Source organism: Mchenga conophoros, linkage group LG12 (genome assembly GCF_057382185.1).
Source record: "Mchenga conophoros isolate Kocher_MC1m ecotype Shallow Benthic linkage group LG12, M_conophoros_male_GT1.1, whole genome shotgun sequence".
Taxonomy (NCBI): domain Eukaryota; kingdom Metazoa; phylum Chordata; class Actinopteri; order Cichliformes; family Cichlidae; genus Mchenga; species Mchenga conophoros.
Genome location: NC_140537.1, coordinates 32,934,918 through 32,954,780, shown reverse-complemented (window position 1 = coordinate 32,954,780; position 19,863 = coordinate 32,934,918). Strand labels below are relative to the sequence as shown.

The following is a 19,863-nucleotide window of genomic DNA, read 5'->3' as shown; positions in this document are numbered from 1 at the left end:
TAACCTGCCCTGTTCTCATCTTTCATTTTGTCTTTTCTCTGTCACTCATTTGGCATCCCTCTTTCTTCTCCTCCACTCCTCTATCATTTCTCCACCTTCACCCCTCTCTATCCTACGGTCAATCCATCTCCATCCATCCTTTCACTCCCCTCTCCACTCCCACCGTCCCTCCTCTCTCTGTTTTGTCTTCACAGTCACTGTATCCATCAGATTCTAGAAAGTGTCCATCACATTCACCAACATGACATAGTGCACAGGGACCTGAAGGTTAGTAAAAGTAGAGAAGCATCTGCATCCCTCACCCTCCTAACGTCCCCTTCCCCCCCATCCTTTTGCTTGCTTCCTTCGTTTCTTTTCTCCTTCCTTCCTCCTCAATCTCGTCAGTTCGTGGTGTCGTTCCTGTCAGTTACTGGTCTGATGTCCGCCTGTCCGACTTGTCTCTTGGTATGCTGTTTACGTTTTGCTGTCTTATTGCGTCGTGTTTTAAATTTTAATTGGAGGACCCTGGCCTACCTCACTCACCCTCCCTGATCCATCTGCCCTCCCCTTTCTTTTCAACCTTTTATTTTTTTTTCTTTTTACAGCGCCCACATAACAAAAGCTCCTGTTGCACTGACTGACAGCCAGATCTATTAATGAATGCACTTCAACAAATGTACACACAGTCACCTGCAGCAAGCACACAACTTTCTGCAGGTGCAATAAATATCCAGGCCATGAAACCATCAATTTCTCCCCACCAGGCTCGTTAGGAAAAATCTACAGCTATATTTACTGTGTTCTTCATTGATTTTTTTTCTCTTTTTCTTCCTTCTTTATCTTCTCTTCCTTTAAAATGCCGACTTCTCTTGTATTGATCCCTGAATTTTCAGGACAGCCTCATTTAACCCCTTTATAGAGGTGTTACGGGATCTTAGGCTCGAAGACACACAGCAAAATAGGAGCCGAGATTATAAAACAAAGAATATTTTCCTTAATATTTTTGATTTTCTTATTAGATATTCAATCTGTCTCTTCCTGACGTCACCGTAGTCAGACTCAAAGTAGCTCTAATATAATAAAATGAAACCTTAGGATGCTGCTATAATATTACTCATATGATAATATTAAAACATCAGAGATATCACAAATTAAACCCACTTAAGCAAACTCATTTTAAACACAATTTCATTCTGATATGAAGTCTTAAAGGTGATTTCATAAACAAGTGTAGTGCCTTAAAAAAAGCTTTTATTCTAGACCTTCAGCCGTACAGTACGATGCAGGAGTTATTATTATTAATATTACCGCTCATTCAATCTCAGGTAATAGATATCAGTGCAGTATACTATGATATTTAGTCTAACAAGACATACATCGCTGTAGAATGAAACACTGAATTCATTGTATTTTAAAATGAGGATTTATGGTTATGCATCCGTGTCCATTTGCATAGTTCTCAGGCTATGCTGAGAGAAGGATTATGGGAATTCAAGAGTGTAAAGGCTCTGGAGACAGACTTGTATGGTCCTTCAGTAAGCCAACAGTGTGCCAAAGGTGTGCAATTCACTGCGTGGGTTGAATGGTGATTATTTGAAAATCTAAAGGAGGAATACTGAAGAGCTGACAAAGGCACGGTATGAACAAGAATAGTCCCATTACACTGCCTCTAAGTGGCTGTGAAAAATCTACAACTTGTAGATGTTGATCTATGAATCTCTGCAGGAAAAGACCAACAATCAGTGCAACAGTGCAGTGAGATCTCCACACGGTTGAGTCTACCTGTGGATATAAAAACAAAAAGGAAGAAAAGATGTTGTTTTCTTTGCTCTTTCCCTTGGACACCTGTTAGAGTCGCTGTCAAACATTGCCTTTTTGGGGGAGATTTAGAGATTAGACTTTAAAAATGTAAACACTGCAACATTGAATGTTGGTGTTAAATGATAATATGTTAAGGAATTTATTAGCATTGCTGATGTTAAAGTAGTAGTGGCAATGGCAATGTGTATTGCTGCCTATAGACTGGAGCATTTAGGGTATCTGATTGCTGTTTTGAGCTCATGTTTCTCAGGTTTAGACAACAGTACAATACTGCACCTTTAATTCAAGGCACAGAAGCAAAAATAATTCTGACCAGCTTATAATTTATCAAACGCCTGCTTGAAAATGTACAATTTAAACCACAAGTGAAACATTGTTTTTGTTGTCACGTACTGTCATAGTAATGTTTTCTATCTAGAACCACAACACAAAAAAACAGGCACAAATTATTCCTGTCCTGTGGTGCATCTGCTGCTGTGATCTGTCGACCTAATTATTCACTTCCTCTTTGAAGAATATTTTAAATTGGACTAACTTGTTAGTTTGCAGCAGAACTACAAGCAAATGTGGCTTGTTAGAGCAGATTGTATTGCTTATCCACAAAGTGTACAGAAAGCCATATGTGTTGTCTTACAGTTAAACAAAGTTTGGCTGTGTTTGTTTCTGAATCCAGGATAATACTATATGCAAAAACTCCAACTTTATATTGATGTTAAATACAAATGCGCACACATATATTCTGTTTGATGCACAAGGATGGCTTGACGAAAGAAGACCTGTTCTCAATTCCAAGTTGTAACATACTAACACTTGCTCAGGACCTGTAGGTATCATATAGCATGCTGGTTACTCGCGTACAGTCATTTTACAAAGTGCAGGGCAGTGCTATTGAGCCAGTAGTCTGTAGTGCTCTGCTTCTGTTGTCACTGCGAGTAACATAAAAACAAAAGAAATGCAAATGGGAGAAGTTTGCTTTAAAACACGTACTTAACACTATGAAAGGGTGTATTTTTGCCCAGTAAAATACCCAATAAACACTTGTGATTTGTACCATCTGGCACACCACCTACCTCTCAAAGCGAACTTTTGTAGTTTTCATTGTTGCTTCACTCTAAAAATGACGCTAAAGGGGTTTCCCTTGTAGTAGGAGTCTGTATATGATGTTTCAATGACCTGAAATAAATGCTGCAGAATGCCTGCAAAAATTGGGCATGACTTGCATGACATGACCACTCCTAACAATACCCAATTCAGGAGTGCTTGGGTTCATGTGGTTTTGCTTACTGGACGCTCAAACACACATACAGACAAGTAAGAGAGCTCAACAGCTGACAAAAGTGTCGGAGGAAGCTTGAAATGTGCATATGCACACAGTCTCTCATTTTGAATTGCTTACATACCAACATATTTATCCATGAACATGAATACAAAAGAGCACAGACACATTTCATGGAGAGAAGTTGTTTTAGCCTTGACCGCACGTTTACAGCCACATGCTGGTGTGACCTGCCTAGTATTTATTCACTGGGAGACCTTTAGAAACAAGACACAGGATTCTAATTTATAGCCCTGAACTTTACAGTCTTGCCAGTCCATCGCTCTCTCTTTCTCTCTCTGTTTCTGTCTCTCCCTGTCTCTTATTTCTCTCATGTTATAATATTTCACAGACTGGCCCGACTCGTGCTTTATTGCACTCTATGGCTGTAATTCAGCCTTCGAGGTTTAACATGACTGCAGTATCAAAACATCTCCCTCATTACAGCTCAGTTTCTGATAGTTGAAATCTTCAGCTGCTGCTATACTGATTTTTTTTCTTTCATTGTTTATTTGCAAGAACTTACTGAAAATTTAATTTGCCTACCTGTGCAAGTACGCTTTCACACTGTTGCACTGTTTACAGCATCTGGGATTGAATAAAACATCAGATAGCATTTTAAAAAATACTTGACTTGGTTCCGACTTCTCTTACACATATCCGGTTTCCAGGATTTTAACAGTATAAATAATGGAGACTTAAAGGCTGCACGCAAGAAATAATCCATCCGGCTGTGGTTACTAAAGGAGTTTGTGTAACGGAAAATCCCACAAACACGATAATGATGATGCTTGTGGTCTTCAGTTCAGTTTTTTTTTTTTTTTTTTTTTTTTATGCAACTAACTTCAAAATAAATGCCATCTGTAAGCTATTTTTTAAATGTTTGGTACATCTCGCACCAGTCAAAATTAATTCTTGAGGATGACCTTGAGAGCAGTGGAGAGAAAAATCCAGGATGTGTGACAAATTATTTGTTGATTAATTGCCAAGCCATTAGAACATACTGTCCTCAAACTAACGAAATAAAAAATGTTTAGAAAGAAAAATGAGGCCAGCTAATTTCTGTCTGACTTTTCAACAAGCATCATTTCTTAACCCTTGGCAAGTAAATTCCCTTTGTGAAGCTTTGAGCTTCTCTGTGCTGAGAAATTAATAATTCATGCTTTTTCCGACTTTTGAATGCTTTGAAATATAGGAAAGGTATTTTCTTCTCATAATGTATTTATTACTCTGTATTATCGACAAGGATCAAGTGGTTTTTTTTTCCAATGAAGGGAGTTCATTTTCACCTTCTGACTGGCTGCACAGTGGTAAAAAAAAGGTGCAAAAGCATTTTCATAGTCGCTTTAACGATGCCACAGAAAATATGCTTTAGTTTCATTTCCCAAGTATTAGTGGTGAGAACAAGTGAGCCCAACTTTTCAATATTTCCACTGCCTTCACACTGAAAACAAGCCTGGTTTCAAATGTAAGCAGCTGCTTAGTAGGACGTGACACAGGTGAGGTGGTGAAATATAACTCAGGGTTAAATGAATCAGTGACGTTGAAATGCCATACTGCTTTGGAAAGATATCTCTGTCTTACTTGTTTTTCTTTTTTCTCATTTTGCAAGAACTGTCAGACAATAGAAATGAAACTTTCTTATTAGAAAATAATCCCCCCGCTAGTTTTAATGCTTTTCAATAATGACTCAATTTTTTTCATTTTGAATGAGAAATCAGGGTTGTTAGTAGAGACAAAAGCCCTTTCCCTTTGCACCCTCAAATACTGGTAACTGAATCTAGTAGATGTTGCATTACATTTCTAATAATACCTTTTTTTTTTTTTTTTTTATAATAGTAAACCTGGAATTTTGTTTCTCTCCTCAAAATAATTTCTGTTTAAAAATAAATAAACAAATGAAAGGTGGAAAAACGTTGTCAGTGCACAGGAAGCATATATGCACGGTCACAGCAAAACATTTCCAACAGTACATTTGTGAGTGTGTATTACTGCGGCTCTGCATTAATTCACACCTCACCCTGCTGAGGAATATCATCTAATTTCTGCATACACTCACACCTCGATCGCCCCTCAGCATCCCTTGTACAGTTTTTGGCTTTATTTTTAGTGTCTGGAGGCTTGCTGACACCAGAATGACTACTCTTGTCAGCATAGGCCAGCTAGACTGGCAGTAGACATGGCATTGATCCCAGACACATCTTGTTATTAATTGCACAATGACTCACTCCTTCCCTTACCTCCTTCATCAACGCTTTCTGTAGCCCCCCTTGGCCAGCCATTTCCTCACACCCCTCTTTCATCACTCAAAGCCTGCTGGCTAGTTCATGGAGGGAGGTGGGGTATTGAGAATCCGCCCTTAGCCAACAGTAAATGTGTTTCTTAGATTGGGTTGTCATCTACCAAGAATAGACCACCTAAGACAAAGATCATAGGCTGTATCCATTGGTTATTTGCAGATTAAACTGACTCAAAGGAGTCTTCTGTTGCATACCTCTGACCTTGCAGTCCACAGAGTCAAACTCATGGCTACAGCCAGCCCCCAAAAACTTCACTAATGAAGGTCAATGATGACGTCTGATATGCTGGAAGGTGTTTGTTTCACAGCCACAGTCGCCACCTAAAACTTAGGTCACCTTTTAAGTGAGAAGCTCACCAGAGATGAGCAAGCCTGAGCAATCCATTTTTTAGTCTTGCAGTCTAAGAAATTAATGTTATAGTAGGTATTATGCCGGGTTCAGCCTATATGATATCAGCCTAGTTATGGCCACAGCACAGGGGCGTCAGTTTGGGTAAAGCGTGAAAAGGGTTGATTATTCAGCAAGACCTGACTGATAGTCAGTCAGTCATTTTGTCTTGTGTAGTGTGTCATAATGGACAAAAAACATTCTTGCATCTGGACACTAGGTTGGTATATGTGTTATGATTGGACATGATGTGATCATGTGACCAGCAACATGTAATTTAAGAAGCTGTTATTGTCTGATGAAGAGCAGGAGTGGTAGATATCATCAGACATTAAAAAAGACTAAATTGGAGTCTTGCAGCATGCATGCTGTTTTTATGGACACTTCAAGATGTCCACTTTTAACTTCTGTGATGTTGACCAAAAGTAGCACAGAGAGATCCACCAGCCATTAAACCATTTATTTATTTTTTCCCAGCTGTGTGTAGCTACACCTGTAAACATCACAAAATGAAAGAGGAAGTGGAATAATGCCAGCTGGCCACTATCACATACACTGTGGCAGTGGTTGCCATTGTCGGTTTACATTCTTTGCTTGGAAATAGCCAGCTCCTCCTTCCTGATGACATCATGCGCAATTTGTAAGAGAGCCAGCATGATCGATAGTGGAGCAGTCTACGGTGTCTCTCGGTCAAACAGATGCAAGACTTTATAATCACCTCAAACAATCACAAATATTGTGTAGTCTGAGCTCGGCATCACATTTGGATCCAGTGGAAATTTGCAAAACTGAACCCTGATTGGCCAGTAAAAGGTCAAAGCAACAGAAGAGCCCTTGCTACCTCTTTTCTAACCCTCTTACCTTCCATAACACCCCCACTCCTCACCTCACACCCTACTCCCTTGGCCTGTGCACGCGAGTGAAGCGCTGCTGAGACTAACATGAGCCCCCTCCTTGGTGTTTGCATGCAGTCATTGCATCCAGCAGATCCTGGAGGCGGTGCTTCACTGCCATCAAATGGGCGTGGTGCACCGGGACCTGAAGGTGAGTAATTAGGATCACCTTGCTGTCCCTTGAGAGTTATATATTCGTGTCGGGGGGGTTGTGGGTGTGTTATTTGTCTGGTCTGGTTTGTCTGATTTATTATTGACAGACTGTCTGTATTATTTGTTGATGTAATGTCGCTTGCAAAGCCTCCTGCCTTCTGATCTAACTGTAAAACATATAGTATTTACTCAGATTTAGGTAAAAGCTTTTGCCCCCAGTCAGCGCTCCAACAGCCCCTTTAGGCTTTGTGGTGATGACTGAGGGACTGTTAAATGCTTTTTCCAGCTTTTGTCTGGCTCTCTTCTGTCGTACGCAGCCTCCAGCTCTCTGCAGTCACCTTCTTGTTGTATAAACATGACTTTCCCTGGTGTAAGAGGATTTTAGACATGCATGCAGGTCACTCCACCTGACCTGCGCCTTCTCTCTGTAACCTTTTTGGAGCAGGAATTTGTCATTTACACAGCTGTCCCATTTTTATTGATGGATCCATCTAAGTTCTACCAAGAGGATACTTAATCTGATCTCTGGTTCATTTACCAGATAGAGATGGATGTGAACTATTGATTATCAGGCACCCTGTGAGGTTTAGATTGACTTAAACGTGACAGCTCATTTTTTGTAAAGGCCCGTTAATTAACTTGTAGTGTTCTGAAGTTTGCCTGTGTTAGCTGACTGCCAGCTAGTTCAGTCCATTTTAGAGCTGGAAACAGTTAATGCATTTTCACATTGTTCTCACTGCTCTCAGGGATTTTTTTTCTTTTCTCAAGATGCCTTTTAGTTTTCCAAAGCAACACCTTAAATATAAACCATGTGTGAATAAGCATCAGAATAGAAACAAGTCTTTTACCTGTTTGTGTTTTGCATTTGCATGCCTTTATGTTGCATCTTGTTTTACGTGATGCACCTCTGCTGTCCAGTAGACCTTTATGCAAATGTCAGGCATTCCAGTAAAGGCGTGTTGTGTTTATCAGAACTGTTGTGGCTCATGTCTTTATTTAGCTGACTCACCTATCTGGTTTCACACCCGAGTGTTGGAGAGTGTTTCATGCAGTAGGTCATAGTGTGATGGCTGAGGACAGTCTGAGTCACAAGAACCCTCAAATTGGGAAAATGGGATACAGAAAATGTCGGCAACACACTGTACACTTTCACGTGTGTGCCCCAAAAACCCATATCTATGTACAGACTGTAAAGCAGATGCTATATAGTGTTTTTGACATCTCAGAAATTAAATGTGTACTGATCCCAAGGCTATATGTCTATGTTGCTGGAAACCTCAGCAACAAAAGTAATGAAGGTAACCGGTCTTATAAGATGCATTAATTAAACTGTATCAAACTTAATTACTTGGGTATATAAGACATAACCTTGTTATTTTACTCTTGGATGACTGTTTTTTATGCTGCTAGTTTTTAAACCATCTATAAGATAAGGGTTTGCGTGTCTAGTGCAAAAAAAATCTGTACATATTAATCTCTTTAAGCATTTATGTCACTGTAAAATGAAATGGGAGCAATTTTCCTTCCACACCAGAGCAACATATTTGAAATGGTGTGCTTTCTTATTAGAGGTCTACATCCGTGCTGCTTTATCTAATGGCAGGAATGCCACAGCATCTCCAGATTCTCTACAGGCAAAGAAATAAAAGGGAGAAGAGAAAGCCTGGAATCATACCATTTAAAACACCCACTCATGACCTGCTCTTCAATACAGATTTTTCTGTCAGCTGTATTCTGTCCTTTTCTGCCCTCCTCAACCAAACCAGTTGCTAGTCATCTGTGTGCTGAGCTGTGTGTAGATGTCCAAGTGTATGTGTGCGCTGAAGAGATGGAAAAGGAAGCTGTGCCTCTGCCAAATGCTGATGGTGATTGCTGCTGTTATGTCTGAACGTTTGGCCTGCTTGTTTTGCATCACATTTATGCACCTTTTTGATGGAAGCGGATGCTTCATCGTGAATTCCGCCCACATCCGTTTTCACGGATTATCTTAGTGCTGCAGTGTTGGCAAGTTCTAACTCCCCATTTACAAAAGAGTAAAGCCTAACGAAGTGGTAGAGCCGGGAGAATGTGATGACACAAGGTAGGCTCAGAGCCTTCGGATTACTGCTTCACTCACTCAGTCGCTCTCTTTTACTTATGACCTCAAAGACTGTGAAAGAACACTTTCAACAATCTGTGCTTCAAATACACAGTATGCCTCTAAACATATTAGGAGAGGGAACAGATAGAGGAAGGCAGAGGATGTGAAAACGCATGCTGCTGCATTGCAGGGGAGTCAGTGACAGAAATGCAGTCTAAATATATTGTCCTCATTCTCATAAAGTTTAGATTAGTGTTGCTGTCTACTATTTAAGGAAACAACTACAGCGACTAATTGGACGAGCAGAGTAACTTAACAGGTGGAGTTAAACGAACAGAGGGAAGGACTTAACTGTTTCTGTCTCAGATTCAGTGTACAGGTTGGTGCGCAAAGCCTAGTATTATCAAGCCTCTGGTTATCGGCTGAAATAACACAGTATGTCTATGGACGTCAATGGAAAAGTTACTGTATTTCCCACCAGAGTGCTTTATTTGACATTCAAGATTGTCAGTTGCTTTTACGTAGGCACTGATTAAGTGAGATTGAGAGAGATGTAGTGAGTGAAAGTGAAAAAGAACAGGGACCAGTGGGGATTGCAGCCCATTATTAGAGCCCTCCTCTGACAGAGAATAATGAGGCTGACTGTATTATCTGGGCCACAGAGATGGAGACTACAGGGCCACAGCTCATCACATGAGCCTGGGACTAAAAAACACTGAAAACCAACAGAGTCACTACAGAAATGCGGACTAACCTTTATTGTATAATTTCCATGCATGTTGTTGAAATAACATCTGTTTCTGTGTGTGCGTGTGTGTGTGTGGGCGTGCACGCACTGGAAAAAAGTGAGAAACTGTCCAAACTTTTGCATGCATGCTTAGCTATGTGCCTGCAACTCTTTCTCCCTACTAGGACAGTTTATTTGTTTTGTACCCAATCCTCCATTTCAAAGTCTTAATGCCAATGTTGTTGTTTTTTTGTCCTCTTTCACTCTTCAGCCAGAGAACCTGCTCCTGGCAAGCAAGTGTAAGAATGCTGCAGTGAAACTGGCCGACTTTGGCCTCGCCATTGAGGTGCAGGGGGATCAGCAGGCCTGGTTCGGTGGGTACAGTCACATCTGCATTTTAACCCATAAGCTATTGATGGGCTCACAGTGACCGCAGTGATAGAAACGTAGACTGGTAATGAAAGATAAATTTAGCTTCCAGTTCTGAAAAAGCCACTGAACAGAGGCATTTGCACAAGTCAGTCTGGCAATATCAAGATTAGTAGTGCTGATACACCCGTACTGATCAGTGAGTGTGTCTGTGGCATTTCTCAAGGAAGAGATTAGCCAGTGCTTCACAATCAACTCATCTTAAATCCTCAAGATTTCAGTCCTGTTTGGACCAATGGGTCATATCTTACTGAAGATTATGTTGCTTCCTATATAAGCTGATCCACAGATAGCACCAACACAGTCTATTGCCTTGAGCATGTCAATCAATTGTTTGGGGGGGGTTTTTTCTGCAGGATTTGCTGGCACACCGGGGTATCTGTCCCCTGAGGTTTTGAGGAAGGAGGCATATGGCAAACCTGTGGACATCTGGGCCTGTGGTGAGTTGTTCAGAGAAATATACACAAGGCACATATGGTATTTCCTAGATGATAAAAACTGAGAAACAAACTGTCTGAAATCCAGTTTCTAACAAAATGTGCATTTTGTGTGTTTGTGTGTGTGTCTGTGTACTTGTTTGTCCATGTGTTTTTGTGTGTGTCTCAGGGGTGATCCTCTACATCCTGCTGGTGGGCTACCCTCCTTTCTGGGACGAGGACCAGCACAAGCTGTACCAGCAGATCAAGGCTGGGGCTTATGATGTGAGTCTCCTCTCCCGCTCTCTCATTTCTCCCTTCCTGCTGTAATGCCCTCCCCTCCCCTCCCACTGCCCTCTTTCCTTTTTGGCTGCTATTACATAACTCAGTCACCTCATTCATATTTCAGGGGGTGCAAGGGAATGAGCCTCACCTTAGAACACATGGCATGGAGATCAGATTGAGCTCCATGTCAGACAGAGATAGTGAGAGAGAGAGAGAGAGTCTTCCTGAGTCTGGCAGTGATTCTGGGCTCATAGGACACTGTGTTTATGCCTAAACACAACGGGACCTGATGGGTTGAGAATTTCTTAACAAATTGCTTGGGGCTGTGTTGGACTGGCCTTTTGGTATCGTTAAACAACACATCCGCAGGGAGCCTGAGTGGCTGTAATGTTGGATGGACATCTACTGGCAACATCCTGAGGTCATGTGTGGTCAGGGAGCTGGGTTGTTTGTTAGTCCCTCTGTGTTTCTCTGCTCTGCAGATTTCCAACAAAGACATGTAAGCTATAAGTAAAGCTGCTATTTTAACACATCGGGGTGTGTTACATACAAAGTTGCATTTCAGAATTGTAATATATTCTAGATGCACTGCAAGGAGGGTAAGCCACAGAAGTTTCATTGCTGAACAGTCTGGATGTTCACAGTGCTGTGTTGAAGTATTTTAGTGGAAGGTTGACTGGAACAGAAAAGTTTGGATAGGAAAAGGTGCACAAGGATGACCGTAGCCTTGAGGATTTTCACGTAAAGTCAATTCCTTGAAAAAAGAGCTACAGCGGTCACATTTCTTATATCAAGTCTCTTCTGAACCAGAAGTATCTTACCTGGGTTAAAGAGAAGAAGAACCGGGCTGTTGCTCAGTCGTCTAAAGTCCTAATTTCAGATAAAAGTAAATTTTGCATTTTGTTTGAAAATCTTCCATCTGCTGACAAGCTTCATGGAGATGCTGGTTTTCTTATTCAGCAGGACCTGGCACCCCCCCTCAGTCCCAAAAGTATTAACATGACCAAGTTGTTACTGTGTTCAACTGGCCAGCCAACTGGTCTGACCTGAACCCCACAGAGAATCTCTGAAGATGAGGGGAAGGCTGCGATCAAAGCAGCCTTAGTAGTGCCACAGCCTGATTGCTTACATGCCTCGCCGCTTTTATTTATGGTAAAGGAGCTTGAACAAAGTCTTGAGTATATCAGTTAACTAATTAAATTGGACATTTTTGATTTTTTTTTTTATCTTAATGAAATGTTTACTGGTGTTTACTGTGCTTTATTTTTTTTATATATTTTTATTTATTTACTTTTATTTACTTTTACTTGTTTGTTTTACTGGTTTTCTGTTATTCACGACCTATAAACTGTAACCATCAGAATGGAAACAAAGAAGGGTTGAAATATTTCACTTTTTTATTGAGTGTCGTATTTATGGAAATGAGGTTTTTTTTTTTTTAATTTAATAATGAAGAAACTGCACTTTTTCAGTATATTCAAATTTTTGAGCTACACATCTAAGCAGTACAGCAAACACACGTTCACTCTGTCAAACGAGAGAACGAACGTTGGTTCATCTACATGCATTAAATTTTGTAGTCACACTGTAAAAAAGCATGCCTGAAAATTAGAAGATTTGTACATGGTACAGGTGTAATACTTACAGAGACATAACATCAAAGAAAATAACTACATAAAGTCATGATAAAAGGCCAAGGCATAGTTAGATTTGCTATTTAAAATCTACTGACTGCAGCATAGATTTAGGAAGGATGTAAGATTGCCATAAACAGCTGGAAATGAGAAGGTAGTCAGAACCACTAAATGTTTAAAGAAGATGAGCCTGAGCTGAGGAGAGCAGCAGAAAGACAGCTTAGAACAGAGCAGGCATCAGTAACGGCACTTATTAAGACAGAAAGGGGAAGAAAAGAAGAAGCTGGGGTAGAGGTGGGTTGCAAAGCAGCCTACAGTGCTAAGGATATGGTAACTTAGAGAGCCAATTGGATAAATAGAGATAAACACAGATATGTGTTAATTTTCAGATGGTGATTATGAAGGATAATTTTGCTCCCCTTATGTGAGGTGTTTAGATGAAGATAGGCAGCAGGTGTAATATGAAAATATGTTTTAATCCATTTAAAGACTATCTAAGGACATTCTATATCCTCTCTGTGAATGTGAGATTTATGTTTTCTCTGCCTCTAGTTCCCATCCCCAGAGTGGGACACAGTCACCCCAGAGGCCAAAAACCTGATCAACCAGATGCTGACGATCAACCCAGCCAAGAGGATCACTGCTCAAGAGGCCCTCAAGCACCCATGGGTCTGCGTAAGTGTCCTCTGCTTGATCGACAAGCAGACAAAAGTTATTTGTACACATCTGGAGTACACTACTGGGTGCCTTAAATGTAAATCTAAAGAAGGCAGACAATGTTCTTTTTATCTTTTTCTTCTCCCTAAATATAATTCTGTATTTGTCACCCTCTTCCTCTACCCACCCCACTCCTCTTCTTCCGTCTCTTCTTCCTTTTCTCAGCAACGATCCACAGTGGCATCTATGATGCACAGACAGGAGACCGTGGAGTGCCTGAAGAAATTCAATGCCAGGAGGAAACTCAAGGTCTGTTCACATACTCACCCTATTACACTTCTTCCCCTTCTGCTCTAATAAGCTCTCAGTCCTTCTGCTGCTGTCCTCACTCACTTTTATTACCCCATTACTTTAGGGTTCACCAAAGTGATTCAAGAAAACATAAGTGGGTTTAATTGGCCTGCAGTATAAAATATAGCATTTGCTTCATCTATATGATATTTACATATGCAAAGTCATTTCAAATTTAGATTCAGTGTTATGCATGGTTTCCCTTTTACACTGATTTATTGCTTAGATTTTGTGTGGACGTAACAGCTTAGCCATTGGAGCATGACACTGTTACCCTGCTGCTTTTGGCCACTCTTGGCATGGCTTAAATACCAGCACATGGCAAGCTGAAGTGCAGGTGGCTGCAGGCAAATGTTGCACCATTCAACTAACATGCCAACAGCGTCAAACAATTGTCTCAGGCTTTTCACATTTAAAGTCAAGTGGCAAGGTTAGATGTTTTGCTACATAGTGAACAGAAACTGCAAAACACAACAAAAAATATAAGAAAATCAAAGCATGCACAGTATGAAAAGAGGACAAAATGTACAGACAATCAATCTGTGATTTAGTGCATTTAAATAAAAACGAACACAATAACAAATTTTAATTGAATAAATCCAATTCCAGGTTTATGCTAAAATTTAGCATACTATGATTAACTTATGGTCTTCTGGATACTTCCTAAAGCAGGGACATGTTTTATGTGTTAGTGGTCAATAGAAAAAATCTACAATAACCTTTCTGCACACTTAATTTTTGCCGTCTCAAGTCAAACCAATCTACTGTTTTTAGCTTTTAGAAACTCTAGTCCATGACAGGAGGCCAATTGCAAAGAGTTGATATCCAGATTTAACAAGTCCACACAGGAAATAAGAAGGGAGGCCCAAAGCTGATGCATTTCAAGCTGAGAGTGGGTTTTAAATTGTGTGTCGAGCCAAAATTCAAAATTGACTTCTTTTTAGTGTGCATTGTCTGGTGAGGGGCTAAAAAACTGAGAGTGAGAGAGTGGAGAGCATCAAGAGGAGGGCTGTTTATTTTCAAGCTTTTTTGTGTGTACTTTGTTTTTTAAGTCTTTTTTTTCTAGATTTTACTCTAGTGTAGCTTTAATTTTTTGTAATATGTTGCATAAAATCATTTAGAGATGCAAAAATCTCCTAGACATTTACTGCCTGTTCTTTTCTCTTTAATTCTGAATTTGAGCTGGATGTTTCAGATGTGGACTTCATATCTATTTCTGACCTTTTAGACATTTGTTACTGCCACTCTATTCGCTCTGATTACAGGGAGCGAGAGATGTGTCATGTGTTATCTATTCTGATATTAGGCATATCATCATCCCATCGTCTGTTTGAAATTCCAAACCATTTTTGAAAAGTTTTCGCCTCCAGTTTGAGATGATTTCTCCAGAGAAAAAAAAGTGCTAAGACGAGCTGCTTTCCTCATTGTTCTTTGTTTTTTCTCTCTTCTGTTTTCTTGCTTGTCCTTTGTCTCCTGTCTTTGTATCTCACACATTTTTGTTTGACTAGGACAATACTGCAGAACATTTTCGTGTGCCAGGCTATTATACGGACTCACTTTGCAGTCATGCTGCATTTTATCAAGTAGTTTTTTTGCTGTTGATTTTCATAGCCTGGCCTTGTTGTCAGCGCTTTAGATGTGAGTAGGTCTGAGTGGGTTACATGTGCAGCTTGGTATTCTTTGTTATTGTGGAGGAAAGTTTTTTTTTTCTCTCTCTATAATTTGAATCTTAATTTGGGGTTATATCTTTATTGCTGATGAATTACTGTGTGTATTTTACACTCCACATTTAAGAAATCATTTATAAATCAAACACAAATAGTGGCCTCTTTCAATTGACTTTTACGCCTCAGCTGTAAAAGACTAATGGGGTATTATTGTCACCCTGCTGGGCGGGTGGTGTAGACACCTAATTTTGAGAGACAGGAGGCTGAGGGGTAGCACTGAAAGCTTCCAGTGTGACTTTCACCTGCTGCAAATCAGGATTGTTCCAAATGAAGACAGTTTTATTGATTCAAGCGGCAAATATAACACTTTAATCACCTGAATGTTGGTTAAATGATGGCTGTGACCAATCAATTGCTAGCAGAAGAGGGGAAAAATGGGTTTTAATTTCCATAAAAATACCAAAATCATTAAGTTTATGTCCTTTTGTTTTCTTCTCAGGGGGCCATTCTTACTACCATGCTGGTTTCTCGAAATTTCTCCGGTAAGTGCTTCTTGAATCCTCCATTTTTGTAAACCTACCATTCATATCTGTGAACCAACACCTGCCGGTATTAAAATTCCTCCACCTAAGAACTTGACTTATCCTGTGTATTCACTATTGATCTCTGGTGCCTTCCACCACACATCTTTTCAGCCACAAACAAATTACTGTGTTTCCCACAGAATTACATTCTGTCTGTGAAAATATAGCCAGAGGATGGGGTGGGGGATCTGGTTAGGGTATGTAAGAAAAAGTAGGCTGTCCTAAAGTCTCTGTTTCAGATGCAAAGCTATTGTAGTAGAGCCTAGGAAGAAAATTGATTGGCAAAAAACCCCCCCTGTAAATTATGCTCTATATACAGTTTGTGACAATTAAATAAAGGACCGATAATTGGCTCGGTCTCCAGTAAATCACTCATTAAGTAGACTAACTCCACCTTAAACTGTATTTGGCGAGCGTAGCTGTAGTTTTGCTCTGCAGCACTGATGAACTGCAATGTAGTGGCACGTGAACTACTCTACTCACTTTGGGTTCTGGTTAGAGTGACCCTACATTAACAGCAGATCCCTGGAGTGGATATATGTCGGTGGAGTTGGAGTGTGTGTGGAGAAAAACCTCTGAAGAGGTAGCTTAACAATATCAAGGGCTGTCACATCAGTGACCTGGTGAGGCTGCCGGTATGGAAATATGAGACAGGCTAAAGCCATTAGTATCTGGTTAGCAATGACAAAACTTTTAAACTGTGAAAGGAAGTGTGAAAAGATTGTCCACTAGTAAATTGGCAGCTGGTGTCATTCTCCCGGACAGGTGAAAAAGAAAACACATTGCTAGTTGTTATTTTATGTCAGTGCAGCCCACTCGAGTAAGGTATTTCTGTGGGAAACTCAGTTTTTATTTCTTACAGTGAGAAAAGCAAAGCAGGTAAAATGAGGCTTTTGATGTTTAAAAAAAATGGTGGCATGCACCTGGTAAGCACAGGTAAATGTAAATATTTAATGACAGACTCATTTGTCTCTTTTTCAAGAGTTATATTTTACATAAAGATTAAAGAGCATGCTTTCAGATTCACATTTCCATTTCATTTCGATGCAGCTTCAGTGTTTCCCTTGGTTTTCTTGTGTATGTAGCTGTTAACATGTAATGCAGGATGTTTTTATGAAAAGAGCTGTTTTTATGTGATATTTTTCCAATAATTTCACATTTTAAAACCACATTTAGTCTAATAACAACAGCTGCACATTGTTTCTTCGCTGCTCTCACGTCCCGATGTCCTGAGAATATTTTCACACTCTGTAAATATGAGGTACAACACCTAAGACCATTTCAACCTGACATTACATTAACATTTAATGACAGTTTTTCAGCTACAGGAAGTGAATCACCCACAGCAGAATCTTAAAGTACAGCAACAATAGTTGGAAAATGATTCAGTCATTCTGTGTGTGTCTTTTGCACCACGCTGAACTGGAACAACAAAATGTGGGGAAACACTGAATTGATCCGCAAGCTGTTGATGTCTGTGTACTTGTCTTTGTATTTGTTTATAGCTCTGTAATAATAACTTTATTGAAGTTTTACATGATCTTGAATCTGTGCTTTAATTCAAGCAACATGGTGTACTTTAGCACTCCCTCTTCCCCTCCCAAACTTTGGGAAATTAATTTTTCAAACTGAGAATTTTTTTTTTTTACCTACGATGTATTAAATGCAGTAGATGGTTAAATAGGAACTTACTAGGTTGATTTTTATTGGCACTGTTGTGGTCTATGAAACGGGAGCTCATCTACTGTACAATGACAAAATATTTTGTCATTTACTGTGTATGAACATTCTAGTGCTTTAATGCATTCAGGGTAATCGCTTTGGAAGAATTATACCCACGGAGTCTTCATTCTTGTACAAATGTGTATTTTGCATATATAAATGTGTGTATACGTCTGTCTATAAGCATGCTGCTTTAGTAAACATGACTCACAGCAGCTGATTTAACACTGCAAGCATCGGCATGGGAAGCAGTCTGAATATCCACTAAACAATCAGTCAATTCTTAAATCCCCCCACACATACACACATTGACCCAGGTGTGTGGCCTGCCTGTGCGACCGCTCTCAGAGACCTTTTTTCCTACCATTTTTCCTCTTGTGAGAAAGCAGTACTCAAATATAAGAGTAGGTCAGCAGGTGAATGAGTCAGAGAGAAAATGAGACAGAGTTAAAAAAGTAAAAAGTCAGAGATGTGCCACAGCTATCTTTCTCTGAAAGCCTATTACATCAAGGCAGGATCCAACGTCAGTGCTTTATGCAATGGCTTGCTGTATTTTCAGCATATATTATGAATCATGTGTTACACAAATCAGTTTCAGTGTCTGTGCTGGTACAGAGGTGGTTCTATTTCTCATCACATTTCAATGTGTAACGTACCAAATAAAGATGCTGTCAGGAAAAGATGATGTTTTTTAGTTTAGTTTTAAAAGCACAGACGCTACAAATCTAACACAAACTAACTGCGGCTTGATTCTGCATCATCATTGCCATCATCATCCTAACATTAACACTCTTCTCAGGTATTCTTTGAGACAAATGGCAAGATTTAAAGTGTCCCACATGGAAGTAAAGATTTGTGTCACTGCCTGATGTTTTTCTGTGGATTCTTCTGTCAAAGCAGCGACTCCGTTTATAAAAATGCTTTCAGTGGTCTGTGTATATAAATTAATCCTCCTTCTAAACTAATGAGCCCCCGTGTGTCTCCGCCCCTTTTGTTCCTCACCTGTTATTTCCTTCCCCCACCCTACCTGCCTACCTCCTGTTGTATCCGACTCCTCGTCAATCACCTTCTTACTAAATATCACTCCACCCTTTCTCCATCTTTACCCCTTGTTCCTCTTTCACCCTTTTCTCACATCCCTTTCCTCCTGGCTTTGTAACTCTTTCTTCACGTGTGACTGGGTATTTGACTCTTAACAGTGGGCAGCAGGCAGACCACCGCTCCAGCCTCTGTCACTGCAGCTGCAGCAGCTGTGGCTGCAGCCGCCGGCACCACAGCAGGGCTGGTGGAACAAGGTATCACGGTGGCTCACCCAGGGCATGCCACCCCTCCCACCCTGCCCCTTGTCTGCACCTGTCTTTGACTCTTTGAACTTCTTCTTCTTCTGTTTTCCCTTTACTCAATCTTCTCTGCTACCCCTCCCTCCTTTCCGAGCATGGGAGTTCAGAGCATGATGGCTGACAACATTGCTAACTACACCTCCCCTCATCTCAACAGCTGCAGTATTAGCTATGCTTCCAGCTAACTATTACCGTGTTTTACATACGACAAATGAAAGAAATTTAAGCTTTTTCCTTTTCACATCTATTATGTTAATAATTTTTAATGTGAAAGAGTTTTGCTTCTAAAACATGTCTTTAAAATACTCATTTAGTTTCTTTTTGATAACCTGTTATTGGACATTTATACAAATTAATGACTATTTAATAGATTTTTAATTACAGATACAATATTTGCATATTCTATTTTCAAAAGATTGCAGTACATTTAAAAAATCCTGTCACTTTAAAAATAAGCTGAAGAAGCTGTATAGCAATAATGATATATTTTTACACATAACAATATATTCTTATAAAAATGACTGGAATTTTACAAACTTTAGTAGCACTGACAACACCAAATGTTTCCATATGACACCAAACGTGACATTTTTAAAACCAATTTACAGTCAATGTGCACTATATGCTTTTTTTCCCCAATGTAAAAGAAAGATACCCAACTTTTAATTTAAGCTAAATTAATTAATAAAACAAGGATTTTTACTTACATACAAAGTTTAATTGGCGAGCGCTTGAGATGCCCCATATCCTTTTCTAGAGGATCCTGAAACACATAACATAGGATCATATTAATACATATTTAAAAATATCATTAGAAATGCACTGACACAAGAACAACTAGCAGAGTAATATTAAAACAAACACATACGTTCTCTCCCACTATACAAACCCACACCTTCTGTGTCTGCTGGTAGTGAAAACGCGTAAGAAATAAAATAAATAGTCCAACATTATGACTAACTCTGTCTACTCCAAGTATGTTAAAAAGAATGAATATAAGGCCTATTTAATGTTTTAATGTAAGTTTCTTTTAATGTAACTGGGAAGTATTAATGGTGATCTGATCTATTGGTTTATACATATGTCTCTTCTTGATGTTAAAAACACCACTAACTTTAAATTT

At 39.7% G+C, this 19,863-nt stretch overlaps 1 protein-coding gene across 21 annotated transcripts in view; it reads left to right on the top strand.

Moving 5' to 3' along the window:
- Positions 1 to 19,863, top strand: part of LOC146563019 (calcium/calmodulin-dependent protein kinase type II subunit beta-like) — a 78,062-nt gene that overhangs the window by 24,993 nt on the left and 33,206 nt on the right. For 9 of the 21 annotated variants that reach the window (XM_085295355.1, XM_085295349.1, XM_085295347.1 and 6 more), the window contains exons 6-13: positions 6,774 to 6,846; positions 9,927 to 10,029; positions 10,441 to 10,524; positions 10,691 to 10,785; positions 12,972 to 13,094; positions 13,302 to 13,385; positions 15,594 to 15,636; positions 18,600 to 18,695. In XM_085295355.1, coding sequence (XP_085151481.1) covers positions 6,774 to 6,846; positions 9,927 to 10,029; positions 10,441 to 10,524; positions 10,691 to 10,785; positions 12,972 to 13,094; positions 13,302 to 13,385; positions 15,594 to 15,636; positions 18,600 to 18,695 — 701 coding nt within the window. Of the gene's footprint in view, positions 1 to 194; positions 268 to 6,773; positions 6,847 to 9,926; positions 10,030 to 10,440; positions 10,525 to 10,690; positions 10,786 to 12,971; positions 13,095 to 13,301; positions 13,386 to 15,593; positions 15,637 to 18,599; positions 18,696 to 19,863 lie in introns of all 21 variants that reach the window. The other 12 variants (XM_085295360.1, XM_085295357.1, XM_085295356.1 and 9 more) reach the window with 3 other exon arrangements.